Below are 14,966 nucleotides of genomic sequence, written 5' to 3'. Positions count from 1 at the left end.
ATTCGTTTAAACATAATCATCCGTTTAAATGAGTTAAACGCCGTTTAGTCCAAATTTCCTGTTCACCACCGTCCGCAGGTTAAGGGCGGTTATCTTAACCGATGATGATGCGGGGGGTTTTGTCGATTAACACTACGCTTTCTAGTGCGGGGTCGTCAATCCTACACTTTGGGACCCCAACCGGCTCTTCGAACTATGTGCCCCGCAGGGGCTCATATGATACGGGACCCCGGACTAACTTTTTTCCCTGGTTAAGCGTGCACCCAAAAGTTGGAAAGTTAATAATATTGATTAATCTGTTTTTATTATAATTATTGGTTCGAATGAAAAAAGTGGCTGTGGCGCACCAGACTAGCATTCTGGCCAATAAACGCAAAGGGCGTTTCCTGTGAGGTCCGAGTCCTCGGATGGATGACACGCCCATCCCGAACAGCGTTTTAAACCGAGGACTGCTATAAGCCTGAGTAAATCAGTTTTGACACCCCCGTGACCGTGGATGGAGCCCACATCCGTATGGTGTTAGAAATCAGGTACCTATCTCGTCTTCACCGGCAATAGCGGTGTGAGATTTGCACGTACACCTCCGATCCTAACGCTTCTTACACTTACAGAGATAAACGACGTAACATAAAAGTCTTTTATGATCCTGACAATGACGATTTAACAGACCAGCGAATATAGTGCCTAAATATATTATTGATTAGACCTTGGTCATTTAAAAAAGCTGAAAAAAACGTACGATTTGAAAGGACCGTGGTGGCTTACTAAGCTAAGGAAACTAACCTCTAGGACCAATCAAGAAGGTCTGGCTACAACGGCTCTCAATCATAGATTTATTTTAAAGGTCTCAATCAAAATTAATGCAGCTTGCTATCTTTTTTCCGTTACCTTGTAAGTAAAGGCTCAAAAATGTTAGAATCTTGAGCTATTAAGTTTATTCATCGTTTTAAAAAAAACATTATTCATAGATAAAGTCTATCAGTCTACTCTAGAGAAGAATATTTTGTGTTTCTTGTCTATGGTTTGCCTGTGGTAGTGTGCGGTTAACTTGAACAGATAAATTGATTTTTCAAGTTTTATTACACTTATTACTAAAAAAATAAATCTCCAAAATGGCTCTTCACATACCTAAAGCACCAGGAGTACCACAAATGTTAAAAGAAGGGGCGCGGGTAAGTTGTAAATATCATAACCAAAATCTTTGTCCGTCATGTGCAGTGGTGTCCGTATGATATTTTATTTGGAAAATTATAACATTAATACATAAATATATCGTTAAATTAATGCATTTACACATTAAGTATGCACAAATATTTAATTTAAATTTAAATGTACAGGGATTTTCATTATTCATTTATTCAATGCGGATCTCAAAAGTTTAGCCCCCCTATATTTCTCAATCAAGAGCTTTTTGACCAAGACCATTACAAAGGTGTCACTCTGTATAATAAAATAAAATGACTTTAATAAAACATTTTTAATTTTCCGCGTTTCAGATGTTTTCTGGCTTAGAAGAAGCAGTCTATAGAAATATAAATGCATGCAAGCAATTCGCACAAAGCGTTCGGTCCGCGTACGGTCCCAATGGTATGAACAAGATGATTATAAACCATATTGATAAACAATTTGTCACAAGTGATGCGGGCACAATAATACGAGAGCTCGATGTGGAGCACCCTGCCGCCAAGCTTATGGTGTTAGCTAGTCAGATGCAAGACGCTGAAGTTGGTGACGGCACCAACTTTGTCATAGTTTTGTCCGGAGCCTTGCTTGAGGCAGCTGATGAGCTTCTACGTCTTGGAGTCACAACCAGTGAAATTGCAGAGGGCTATGAAAAAGCACTAGATAAGTGCTTAGAACTACTCCCAGGACTCGTTTGTCATGAAATCAAGGACCCTAAAAATGTTGAGGCTGTTATCAGGGGTATTAAACCATCAATAATGTCCAAACAGTATGGAAATGAAGATTTTATAACTAGCCTTGTTGCTAGAGCTGCTGTTGCAATCCTGCCTGACAAAACCACATTCAATGTAGATAATGTCAGAATATGCAAGGTATGTTACATGAATTTTAGTCAAATACTTGAAAAATTAATAAAATTATGTGCCCCGCCCATTGCCACTTCAGCTTCTCTACTCATTGACCTATGTCAGTGACTCTGGTTCTTCTGCAGATCTCCTCATTGTTACCGCTAGTTAGCGCCCAAGTCTCTAAACCATAGGTCATCACTGGCAACATGCACTGTTCGAAGACTTTTGTCTTCAGGCACTCAGGAATTTCAGACGAAAAGATGTTGCAAAGTTTCTCGAAATTGGACCTACCTAACTGGATCATATGTCCTAGGTATATTATACCTATTATACAATATTTGTTTTATTATAGATCCTGGGAGCTGGTCTACTTCAATCAGAAGTCCTCTCAGGAATGGTGTTCAAACGGGAAGTTGAAGGAGATGTATCAAGTGCCTTAAAAGCGAAAGTTGCAATTTACTCGTGCCCAGTAGACATCACTCAAACAGAAACAAAAGGCACAGTGCTCATCAAGACTGCTGATGAACTTTTAAACTTTAGCAAGGGGGAGGAATCTCTACTGGAGAAACAAATAAAAGAAATATCAGATACCGGAGTGAAAGTTATAGTTGCTGGAGCTAAATTTGGAGATATGGCTCTGCATTTCCTTAACAAGTATGGTATAATGGGGGTCCGTCTTAATTCCAAATTTGATTTACGTCGCCTGGCCAAAACTGTTAATGGTGTGGTAAGTAGAATTATTTGAAACCCTCAAGTCCTGAACCATGACATTTTTATTATAACACATGTATATTATTGAATCACTATCTATCATTGAAAACTGCATTTAAATCAGTTGTGTAGTTTAAAAGATCATAGCATACAATTATCAAGGAATTCCTTAACCCTACATCCAGTAGTCCAAGTCCTGAGTGTTTTTCTCTCTACCATGCAATGGACCCGGCACCCGCACAGTGAATCCATGGAGTGCTAAGATATTCACATCATGAGGAAGCCTATATACCCGAGAATTTTCTTAATTCTCGATGTGTCTACCAATTTGCATTGAGCCAGCATGGTGTACTATTAGCCTACCTCTTTCATTCTGAGAGGAGACCCGTGCTGCAGTGAGCTGAATATGGGTTGATCATGATGATGACGAAGATGATGATGATGATGATGATGATGATGATGACGACGACGACGACGACGACGACGACGACGACGACGACTACGACGACGACGACGACGGCGATGATGATGATGATAATTATATTCTTTTGCTGGAGTGTGGAAAACGGTGGTATTACAGTAAGCCATCAGTCCATCAGCCATAACATTGGATTGATTGTTAGAGAATTCAATACTATCCCTAACCCTGCCAACCTGCATTGATGCAGCATGGCCTATAGGCAGCAGCTTCTGTAGCTCCTCTAAAGAGGGAGAACTATATAGTATCATTAACAGTCTATATTGGCAGTCCACTATGTTAAAATAGACTGTTGATGACGCTGATGAATAATAGTTACAACTATTTACATATTTTACAAATAATAATATGCCTTGTAGGTACTGCCCAGATTAACTACACCGACAGCTCAAGAGCTAGGATACTGTGATGCAGTCAGAGTGGAAGAGGTTGGAGACACCCGTGTTGTTGTGTTCAACATGGAGAGCAAAGAGTCTCGCATCTCTACAGTAGTTATAAGAGGTTCAACAGAAAACTACATGGATGATATTGAAAGAGCCATAGATGATGGTGTGAATACATTCAAAGGCATTGCTAGAGATGGAAGGTAATTTTCATGTCAAATAATACAATAATGATCTATTTAACAGGACAACTGACTGACTAACTTTAACTTCCTGCTAGTGCTAAGTTAGGTAGGTCCAATTTCGAGAAAGAAGTGAACGGTCGAATCCAACTCGGCTGGGCTGCATTCGGGAAACTTCGCGACATCTTTTCGTCCGAAATTCCTCAGTGCCTGAAGACAAAAGTCTTCGAACAGTGCGTGTTGTCAGTGATGACTTATGGTTCCGAGAATTGCTCGCTAACTATGGGCCTCATAAGAAGGCTCAGAGTCACACAGCGGGCGATGGAACGAGCTATGTTAGGAGTATCTCTGCGTGATCGAATCAGAAATGAGGAGATCCGCAGAAGAACCAAAGTCACCAACATAGCTCAACGAGTTGCGAAGCTGAAGTGGCAATGGGCGGGGCACATAGTGCGAAGAGCCGATGGACGTTGGGGTCCCAAAGTGCTGGAATGGCGACCCCGCACTAGTAAGCGCAGTGTTGGCCGACCCCCCACCAGGTGGACTGATGACATCAAGCGAGTCGCAGGGATTCGCTGGATGCAGGTGGCTCAGTATCGTGATGTTTGGAAGTCCCTACAAAAGGCCTATGTCCTGCAGTGTACGTCCATCGGCTGATATGATGATGATGAAGATGTGAAATCAATTAATTCACCCATCCTGGCTATTTTTTATTTTTTTATTTTTGTACCTAAAGGGTAAAACGGGATTCTAGTATAAAGTATCTGTTGTTACCAGGTTGTACCTGTGTCTCATGAACTGTAATTTATTTATTTATAATAAAGAAAAATCAACAGCATTACCAAACATAAAACTATTCAATATTTCCTATATGCTACAGCCAATTACAGATTTTCCATAGTTAGAACATAATAATAAACCACACTCTGGAAACACATTCAACAAAATGGGAAAAAGTACAAATGATAAAATAAAATAGCTAGACAGTTGAAATTTTCACCAATGATGTTATTGTTGCTGCTGTAATGACAAATACCAAAAAAAAAATTTATAAAATTATTATTTATGGGCCTCACATATCACAAACTTGTTTTTTTTTATTAACGGAACCCTTCCTGCACTTGTCAGATTCGCACTTGGGAATCAGTTGACAGATGATGAGTAGAGGTACTGCAGAATTTGGCTGACTTATTATTTACATATTATAATAGTCAAATTCAAAAATTGATTGTGCTGAATTTTTATTTACCATTACATTTAGGATTCCCTTTACTTATTTACGAAAACCAATCACTCCTTTACATCCACTTATATTGATAAGTTAAATTTTATTATTTTAGTTACTGAAAGTGATTGTAAATAAACCTAATAAATAAATAAACTTCTGAGGGATTTTTAAAAATTCAACATGTAAGGTGCCAAAATATATGGAATCAAAAGGATATACCTAATTGCAATTGTTATCCAATATCAAATCAAAAATTTGTAATATTGGTATAGCTTTTAACAAAAGATTACTTTTTTTGATGATTTGAATTTTTTAGATTTGTGGCTGGTGCTGGGGCAACTGAAATAGAATTGGCTCAACAGCTTATGCAATATGCTGATACACTGCCAGGACTGGAACAGTACGCTGTCCGTAAATTTGCTGTAGCACTTGAGAGCATTCCGCGCGCTTTAGCCGACAACTCGGGAGCGAACGCCACAGAAGTTATCAACAATATTTATAAAGCACACAGGGTAATTTTATAATTTTTGAAATTCTATTCCCACAGATATTTGTTTGAAACATTATGATGAATGAACATTTTTTACTATACTTTATCATTAGTAAACTATTGTGAAAAGCCATTGATCTCCTATTAAAAAGTAGCACAATCAGCGACCAAAAAACGTCAAGAGGTCAATGTGGAAAGCCAAATAAAAGTGTAAAACTAATATCTAATATTAATATTGAGAGGTAAAGTTTGCGAGGTTTTGTGATTTGCATATCTAATCTATCTAAATTGATATCTATCTATCTATGTTCATTAGTCTCACTAAAACTCGAGAACAGCGAACAGATTTATCTTATCTTGGTCTTGAAATGCAAGAGGGCCAGATTAAGGTCTAAGGGACAACAAAGCCTCAGGCTTTCGATAGTCTAATATATTTAAACAGTAAATACTTGTCTTTATTATGTCTACTTCGTGTTATGCATAATAGTTCAATGTCTTGTGAAATTGGGGTTTGGGGTAAAAAAAATGTATTTTAAATAGTTAAAATTTTTTTGCTGCAGGAAAACAATAAGTACGCTGGATTTGATATTGATTCAGAAAACAATGGAGTTTGTGATGTAAATGAAAAAGGTATTCTCGATTTATATGTACTGAAGTACTGGGGCCTGAAATATGCAGTTGGAGCCGCAACTACAATTTTGAAGGTTGATCAAATCATCATGGCGAAGAGAGCGGGTGGACCAAAACCTAAAGCAAAGGCCAGCAGTGATGATGAATCGTAATAACACAAAAATCAACAGTTAATTATAATTGTTAAAATGAAAATATTTAAATTCTTAATTAAACACATTTATTTTTAACAGCTGCACCTCCTGTGTGAAAGCTTCATTATAATAATTTTTGTGCTCTACAAAATTATAACATTTTAGTTGTACTAACGTGTCTAATGATACTAAGTATTAAAATTTATTTAATATAATGTTGGGTTTTATTTTTAGTTTACTTCAGAGAATTATAAGTTATAGCAACACACAGTCAGACATCATTCTGAAAATACCTAGTCTGAGTAGAATAGCATATATGACGGCCTCCGTGGCGCAATGGATTTACAAGACTGAGGTCCTGGGTTTGATCCCGGCTGGGCCTATTGAGATTTTCTTGAGAGGTCTGGCTGGTGGCTTGAGGCTTCGGCCGTGGCTAGGTACAACCCTACCAGCATAGACGAACCGCCAAGCGTGTAGAAACCGAAAAGTGTTGTGGATTTTTATCCTACTCCTTACAAGTTGGCCCGCTTCCATCTTTGATTGCATTATCACTTACCATCCGGGTGAGATAGTCATTAGTCACAATCGTCCAGAAGTTCACGCGTGATGTCGTGACCAAGGGATAGATTCATTTTTATTTTTATACTTGTTTAAATTCTTTAAATGACCGCAATAAAAATTAACAAAGTTTATAGAGCTACTAGACCTTAGAGCCATCCTAAATATTTAAATAATAAAAAAAACAACCGACTTCAAAATCACATAAATGTGATTTTGCATTTTGCATTTGTAAATGCATCACTGTCTTGGCACCGCCTTCAAATTGATCAGAAGGTAGCACATACAATATTATTTTTTGCTTTTTAGTTTAGTGGATACATTTATGTGATATTGAAGTCGGTTGTTTTTTTTTATTAAAATTTTTAGTTATACTCGTATGTTAAAAATACGAAATATGAAAATCAATATATTTACTTGGGTAAATGACTAGCCGAGGCCACGGTCAGAGGCTCTATATATGAACCCCCCGGCCGAAGGCCCGTGTATGATAAAGCGCGGCCGAAGGCCGCGCGTTTTTTCTTTTTATTATATTTACTTGGATAAAATGACCAGCTGAAGCCACGGTCAGAGGCTCCATATAATAACCCCCCGGCCGAAGGCCGGTGTACAGTAAAGCGCGGCCGTAGGTCGCGCGTTTTCTGTTTGCGCATTATATATACTTGGGTAAATAACTAGCCGAAGCCACGGTCAGAGGCTATATATATGAACCCCCCGGCCGAAGACTGGTGTATGATAAAGCGCGGCCGAAGGCCGCGCGTTTTTTTTTTCGCATTATATTTACTTGGATAAAATGACCAGCTGAAGCGACGGGCCGAGGCTCTATACAGTGTGTTATAGGAAATACCGTCCGGCCCTTTAGGGTGTACTTAGGTATCGTGTATACATTATTTTTATGCAGTACTTATTTTTAAAGAAATACATTTTTTCCCTGCACGAAATTAACATAAAAAAATGCAAAATTATAAAAACTTACATGGCAACACAAAAGTTGAGGTTAATTATTAGTAGGCATTACTACAAAATAAAAACGCCGCCATCTATGTTTTGTGCTGCGTTTACACGTTTCTATTCAAAGCGGTATTGAATGGGCAAGTAAACACACAAGTACACACAACAAGGTGATGGGTTTGTCAAGGTGCTTTATCATCTTGTGCTATGTACAATCATGCATGCGTGCTTGCATAACTGGCGTGTTGTGATGTGTGTAAACACGAAAAGTTAATTTACGCAGATGGACGATGGCAGATAAATTAATGGTTAGTGGATCATTTTCCACTCCTTGAACATACATTACACCAGAAACTATCCCTTCTACTCTGGAACACAGTAATAGCTCTGTCGCAAATAGATCTACTACTACTAATTTAAGACTGCATTTTGGGCGAGTGGCGCAAGCAAACTAAACAGCATTACAGACATTGCACGTGTCGGCGGCGGCGCGATGTTTCAAAGACAGTGGGCGCCGAAAACGATGGTACCTACTACCTACCCTTTACGATATGCGGCGCGGCATTGTCAAAAGGCTTTCTATTTTGCCGACTTTTGTGCCACAGGTGTGTAGGTAGGAGGTAATAATCTAGATATACGTACCATAATTGATAGTACAGTGTTGTCACTTTTTAAATTTTCCAAGTTTTGGGACAATTTATGTTTAAAATTAGAAACTTTATTATCACGATAAAAATGCTTAATTATTGAATAATATTTTTTTAAATATTTTTTCTGTTTATAATATTATAATGCTTACACGCACATTTTGGATCGGACGGTATATGAACTCCCGGCCGAAGGCCGGTGTATGGTGAAGCGCGGCCGGAGGCCGCGCGTTTTTGTTCGCGTATTATATTTACTTGGCGCGGTTTTTGGTCGCGTGATATATTTACTTGGAAAAAAGGACCAGCCAAAGCCACCGTTGAGGAGTTTCCTTAACTGTCCTTAGTTTTCATCATCAGACCCTTAATAACAGTCACAACATATCTAGGTGGAAAGTTCTCATCAATACAAATTAGTCAAGCCCAATCACAAGGTAGCTATTGTAAACCGTTGAGGAGTTCCCTTAACAGTCCTTCGTCTTCATCATTAGACCCTTAATAACAGTCACAACACATCTAGGTGGAAAGTTCTCATCAATACAAATTTATCAAGCCCAAACACAAGGTAACTACTGTAAACCGTTGTGTGTTGTTCCCTTGTCAGTAATTCAGCTCCATCATCAGATCGACTCCAGACCTTCAGTAAGTTGTAGTGCATATAAATACTTTAGGAAAAAATAAGGAAACGTACTGGCCGCCCCTACAATTTTCAATAGTTCCTCTCGATTTCTCTAGGATTTCATCATCAGATCCTGGTTTCCTTATCATGGTACCACCCTCGGAACATCTCCTTTCCAACCAAAAAAGAATTATCCAAATTGGTCTATAAATGAAGTTATGCGCGAACACACATAAAAAAAAATATATATATACGGTCGAATTGAGAAACCTCCTCCTTTTTTTGAAGTCGGTTTAAAAATAAGTAGAAACCAAAGACTAAAGACTGGTGCCCAAGAGAAAGAAAGAGTATCGAAGACAATAGACATCTTCATTTTCTAGTCTATAGTGATCTGTGATCTTCATTTGACGTTTGTGATTTGTGAAAGACATATATTTGCTTGAAATTGAAAAGCAAATTATTTTGTTTTCTGGTGGTTTCTGGTTTGGTGTACCTTCTAAAATATCTAAAGAAAAAAGAGAATTATAAATTAGAGAGGATAAAATATGTCGTCGTATAAGGTAACTATCGCTTAAATTAATAACACGAAGCGGTGCAGAATTAAATATTTTTATAGTGACAGTTTATCATTTTGTTTATCACACATTTTATTATTACAGCCAATTGACTCTAAAAGAGAAGAATTCAGACGTTATTTAGAACGTGCTGGCGTTATGGACGCCTTAACAAAAGTTCTCGTAAGTTTATACGAAGAACCAGATAAACCAGAAGATGCTCTCGAGTACGTGCGGAAACACCTTGGCACAGACGGAGGTGAAGACGAACTGGAGGCTGCGAAGGCTCGTATCGCCGAGCTTGAAGTAGAGAACGCCATGCTTAAAGGCGAAGCGCCGCCTACAGAAGGATGATTGCATTCTTAGTGTAACTATTTGTTGATCTCAATGTGAAATGGATCTCAAAAACTCTTGTTGATTCTAAAGAATTATTAATTTGTTAAAGAATAAGATGTTTTAAGTTCACGTGCTGGAAGCACAATAATTTTTTTTGTTAATATTTTTGTCAAGAAAAAAAAAATAGAAACAGTCCACGCCTGAATAATACTTGTGGACTGTTTCAATATTTTTTATTATAAGTATATTTATTAAGTTTCTAGAATCTAGATTCTAGAACAATGTTGAGTTGATTTTCATGTGCATAATGCACAAATTATTTTAGTTTCGTTAATTATTGTTTGTAAGGTTTAAGAATTTCATATTTGTACAATATGTGACATTTAATTTTCGATTATTAATTGACATTGAAATGCTCCAAAATATTTCTGTCACTATTCCTATAAACATCACAACTTGTTATACATTACACAGGTGACCTGAAAAGCAGCTTTTATTGTTAAAAATTGCATTAATTCTAAAACTTTCGGTTACTAATAAAAAATGGTGAAATAATGTTTGCTGTTTCATTTAATATTTAGTCTAAACAGCAAAGTTATGTAATGATTTCATTAATCCAGCTTTCTTAAGTGATTATGACTTCTAACATGGGCTTCTATGTTCTAGGCCTATAACAAATTTGTTCATAAACATCAATAAGTATTTAGGATAATGATCTTAAAGAACATTTCCCATTTTTTTAAGTGATAAATTCTTATGAGAAGGTAAATTGCTTTGTAATATAAAGCATTACGGTGCCACTTTGTCTGGCTTCCTTTTATTTCCCGCATATGGCAGCATGAAGTTATCACTTCTGTCATCTGTGGAGCATCCAGAGACTCGCACATTTCTTTTTTTTTAACAATGACTGCATAGCATCAAGTAATGTGTTATCCACAAGCCTATATTACAAAAATATGTCTAAAATTCCCTGGTGCCACTACAATCCTCCATTTCAAGGCTTTTATTTTCATCACTTGTAATTTTAAAAAGTAATAAGTTTAATAAAAAATAAAACAGGCCTAAGTGAAACTTCAACACACTGTAAGCCACAGCACATGGAGAATAAATAAATATTTCAAAACAGTATCTGATTCTCTTGGCGACTTGGATCTTATACCAACTTATCACATTTAAAGTGGATTGGTTGATAGTGTATTTAGGATGTTGGTTAAAATAAAAGATTTACTTGTCATGTTGTTTGTGATCTTTACTTAACCAAATGGAACATGACTAACATACAGATAAATAATTCTTTGCTACATTGTACAGTACATCATTGTACTGGATTATTTAGATTCTCAAACCGCAGCACTAATGAGTTCAGTGTACTTCTTTACTTTGCTGGCAACACTCATGTCCACATATTTGTCACCAATTGAAACAACCATGCCTCCAATCAACGATGGGTCCACCTTAGCAGTGAGTTGCAGGGTTTCATTGCCTTTCAGGAATTTCTAGAAATAAACACATATTATAAAAATAATGTCATACTATTACTATATCAGCCCAATGTAAAACTCCAGAAAATCAAATTATGGTCCTGAGACTGACCTCTAATGGATTTAAGAGGAAAAAAATATTTAATTTCTGGTATAAAAATCTCCTGTAGGATACAATATAAATGACAAAATTGGTTAAGAAGTTAAGCCATTACTATAATTTAATAAAGAAGAATGATTTGATTGTTTATCTGAATTGAATAGGCTCTGAAACTACTGGAGCCATTTGAAAAACTCTTTTACTATTAGAATCCCACATTAGCCCTGATAAACATAGGCTATATTTTATCCCTGTATTCTCATAGTAACAGGAAGTAAGCAGGTGCAGGTAAAACTGTAGGCCGTCTGATACTAATAAAATAAGAAGTTATGACATTTTATTTACCTTGAGTGCAGCTTCCAGATTCTGCTTCTGGGTCTGGTCCAATGGTTTGGCAGTGATGACCTCACAGGTGACCTCTCCACGGTGAGCGGCCATCATAATTTTGAAAGCATTGATCACTGCCTCTAATTTATCAAGACGGCCATTTTCAGCCATTATTCCCAATAGATTGGCTGTAGTAGGAGAAAGACTTGTCTGAAAGTAAGTATTTAATTTTTGTTTCACTTATTTACCATTTAGGTCAGGGTAAAAGGTGGTAGTGGTATGCTTTAATGAATATGAATATAGAAACCATGAATATAAAATATAAACCTTATAAAATGATAATTTATTTGGGACACATTCCTATATAGCAAAAAAATAAGTTATGAAAATCAAATTATTGGCAATATTGATTAGTCACTTATTCAGACTTAGGCAAGTGTTTATAGAACTTAGTATGTTTTTCTTGTTTGGTAATTTTTAGGATCTCTTTTAATTCAATGTTGGTTTTCTTTCAATTTCGGATTGTTAGTTAGCAGTAACATGCAATTTCCCTCTTAAAAATAAAATTTTGATTTAGAGACTGATTCAATTTTCCTATAGAAATCACAATAACAATTTGGCATTCTTAATCTTCACTTAACATACAATTTGTGATATTTGCAGTAAACAGGTTTGAAGACGGTTCAGGGCATGCATCTTTTGACTTTTCAGTTATGTGCATTTTAAGAAATTAAATATCAAGTCTCAAGCGGTGAAGGAAAAACATTGTAAAGAAACCTGTATTACTGAGAATTTTCTTAATTATCTATGTGTGTGAAGTCTGGCAATACACATTGGCCCAGCATAATGGACTATTAGCCTAACCGAATAAGAAATTCTGAGAGGAGACTTGTGCTCAATAGTAACCCAAACATGGGGGGTTTTCAATGATGATGATGGATGATGATTTTATATCATATGCAATAGTTTTGATTAAGCTACTCACTTTAGAAGCAAGATGTTTCAAGGCATCTACTTTAAGGTTTCTCTTGAGAGTAGGGTTAATGATAAACTCCTTCAGCTTTGCATCGGTTTTAATAGACTGTTGGAACTGAGTCAGTTCCTTCTCAACTGCATCCAAGCTTTTGCTCTTTGTACCTGCTGAATATAGAGCTGAAGCATATCTACCCTCCAAACCAAATACTTGTACAGGAGGCTTAACAAGCTGGGCCGCAGCCGATGATGTGCTCAGGGAGCGCACCTGAAAAAAGTTACGTAATGTTAAAGTATATTATTAAAGTATTAGTTTGAATGCTTGGAACAAAATGTAGTTTACCAGCATATTCGTTTTCGTCATTGCCATTGTACCGGCCTTTCTTAATTATGTGCGGCAAGTTTAATTGGAAAAGGGTGGAAAAAGATAACCAAACCAAATCGATGTTTTTCTTTTCAATACTTTTTCTCTGCGGTCTGTGGCTTAGGCTTTTCAAATTCCACAATTCGACAAAGATGACAGCTGACAGTGACAGAGGAGGACGTCTCAAAGTGTTTCAAAGACTATCTACTGTTTTTTATGCTTATATGACTTTGAGTTCTAAAACTTTAAGCATTAAACATTTTTCCTAACAACTTAATTTAATAAATATTTATTGACTCTTAGATACTCTCTTAGTGCTTCGCACCTAAATTCACGAACAAAATTGTGTGTCGTTTTTTGAGTTTAACACACATCGAAAATATTTAACACTTACAAATATATTATGTGTCCTTACACTACAATATACACTATTATTGTATTTTTGATTAGCAATATACACAATGTAATTTTATACAATTAATTGTTAATCAACAAACACATTACATAACTCGCTAAAACAGAATAAAGAATGTTACAAAATGAGTCTATAGAAGTCGCGTTCACTAATAAAAAATATATACCTGTAAAAAATCTCCATTTCTTTAGTTTTTTAACCGACTTCAGAAAAAGAAGGAGGTTATCTATTCCTTGGGATCTTTTGTTTTTAGTTATGTTCACCGATTACTCAAAGACGCCTGGACCGATTTGAAATATTTTTTTGATTGGAAGGCCGTTTGGAAGGCCGAAAGAATTCAAGACATTTTAATCATAAAAATTTAGGACTTTCAGACAGTTCTTTCAGAAACGGCTATGATTAACAAAGCGCTAACTTAGTACCGCCTTCAAGCTGATCAAAAGGTAGCACATACGATGTTATTTTTCGCTTATTAGTTATATTAGTAGATTTTGTTTTGTGATTTTGAAGTCGGTTGTATTTTTTTGTTAAAATTTTTGTGAACAGTTTTCAAGACGCCACTTTTCATGAATAATATTAAAAATTACCAATGCAACGTTTTTTGTCGTACAGTGCGACACAAATTACAAAGCAGAGTCGCACTGACTCGAGATTGTATTAGTTTTTTGCCTATTATTCTTTATTCTGTGCTCGTTACGCAGAATATTCGATTACTAAAAAAATCGATGATTTGCTGTTCCAGCCGAAGAATCGCTTCTTTTTATATATGGTTTATACTATAAATTTGATATAACTAGAAGTTTTTGACGGTTTTTTATCCATCACCATACAAATTGGCATCGTTAGAGAGTTCTATAAAAACAGTAGTTTCTAATTAGATAGATAGTTGATCATAAGTATATAATTTGACAAAGAGGTAACGTCTAGCGAGGTTGGTCCCTATATAACTCGTCTGAGCTCTTAGAGTTCCATAGAGTTTTAATAAAAGAGAGTAATTCTCCGTCTACAGTTTAAATGTCAAGTGTCAACACTCAACAGTCAATTGTCAAATGTCACCTCGGTTTGCTGTCTTGGTCTTGCTTGGTTCGCGGTAGAAATTACCTAAAAAAAGCTGGACTTTACGAAAGCTATGGCCACGCATTAAAGTTTATCATATAAAATAGATCTTCTTAAAGTGTGTGGGCTACCTACATTGAAAATAATCTTATCACTTTGTACTTAGTATTGTTTTACACTGAAAAAAGTTGATACTAAAAGGGGGAAACCATGACTTCTAATGAGGGCCGAGCTCAGTCAAACTTGCATCATCAAGATTTATCGAAGCTAGTAAGTCTCCTACTTCTTCATTGCATTTTTAAACCGAATTTACCACTTATATT

The 14,966-nt window shown here is 36.3% G+C and overlaps 4 protein-coding genes across 6 annotated transcripts in view; 3 read left to right on the top strand and 1 right to left on the bottom strand.

Moving 5' to 3' along the window:
- LOC112043087 (ATP synthase subunit O, mitochondrial) overlaps positions 1 to 13,337 on the bottom strand; it is a 385,841-nt gene extending 372,504 nt beyond the window's left edge. The window contains exons 1-4 of one of the 2 annotated variants that reach the window (XM_052884919.1): positions 13,152 to 13,337; positions 12,822 to 13,076; positions 11,855 to 12,046; positions 11,244 to 11,424 (exon numbers count right to left, since the gene is read on the bottom strand). In XM_052884919.1, the coding sequence (XP_052740879.1) occupies positions 11,269 to 11,424; positions 11,855 to 12,046; positions 12,822 to 13,076; positions 13,152 to 13,178 (630 nt within the window). In that variant the 5' untranslated portion in view covers positions 13,179 to 13,337 and the 3' untranslated portion in view covers positions 11,244 to 11,268. Of the gene's footprint in view, positions 1 to 11,151; positions 11,425 to 11,854; positions 12,047 to 12,821; positions 13,077 to 13,151 lie in introns of those variants that run through there. The other variant, XM_024078353.2, reaches the window with a different exon arrangement.
- On the top strand, positions 986 to 6,481 carry LOC112043089 (T-complex protein 1 subunit theta). Its single transcript, XM_024078355.2, has 6 exons — positions 986 to 1,172; positions 1,497 to 2,054; positions 2,383 to 2,757; positions 3,579 to 3,805; positions 5,329 to 5,524; positions 6,063 to 6,481. The coding sequence occupies exons 1-6, from the start codon at positions 1,113 to 1,115 to the stop codon at positions 6,282 to 6,284; spliced, it is 1,638 nt and encodes a 545-aa protein (XP_023934123.2). The 5' UTR covers positions 986 to 1,112; the 3' UTR covers positions 6,285 to 6,481.
- Positions 9,439 to 10,483, top strand: LOC112043088 (c-Myc-binding protein). The gene is made up of 2 exons (XM_024078354.2): positions 9,439 to 9,598; positions 9,698 to 10,483. Exons 1-2 carry the CDS (start codon positions 9,584 to 9,586, stop codon positions 9,944 to 9,946), a joined length of 264 nt encoding a protein of 87 aa, XP_023934122.2. The 5' UTR covers positions 9,439 to 9,583; the 3' UTR covers positions 9,947 to 10,483.
- A 1,281-nt stretch (positions 13,338 to 14,618) lies between the features above and the next one.
- Positions 14,619 to 14,966, top strand: part of LOC112043085 (eukaryotic translation initiation factor 2 subunit 3) — a 34,754-nt gene continuing 34,406 nt past the window's right edge. Inside the window, exon 1 of one of the 2 annotated variants that reach the window (XM_024078351.2) lies at positions 14,619 to 14,913. In XM_024078351.2, coding sequence (XP_023934119.2) covers positions 14,854 to 14,913 — 60 coding nt within the window. In that variant the 5' untranslated portion in view covers positions 14,619 to 14,853. The remainder of the gene's footprint in view (positions 14,914 to 14,966) is intronic. The other variant, XM_024078352.2, reaches the window with a different exon arrangement.

Source organism: Bicyclus anynana, chromosome 13, assembly GCF_947172395.1.
Source record: "Bicyclus anynana chromosome 13, ilBicAnyn1.1, whole genome shotgun sequence".
NCBI lineage: Eukaryota > Metazoa > Arthropoda > Insecta > Lepidoptera > Nymphalidae > Bicyclus > Bicyclus anynana.
The sequence above is the reverse complement of the archived record's forward strand: the minus strand, read 5'-3'. Positions and strand labels throughout refer to the sequence as shown.

Bases quoted from the DNA above. Each gene is read 5' to 3' on its own strand.
- LOC112043089 (XM_024078355.2), top strand. From the start codon at position 1,113: ATGGCTCTTCACATACCTAAAGCACCAGGAGTACCACAAATGTTAAAA. The intron at 1,173-1,496 runs GTAAGTTGTAAA...TCCGCGTTTCAG, and splicing joins TGTTAAAAGAAGGGGCGCGG to ATGTTTTCTGGCTTAGAAGA. The intron at 2,758-3,578 runs GTAAGTAGAATT...TATGCCTTGTAG, and splicing joins CCAAAACTGTTAATGGTGTG to GTACTGCCCAGATTAACTAC.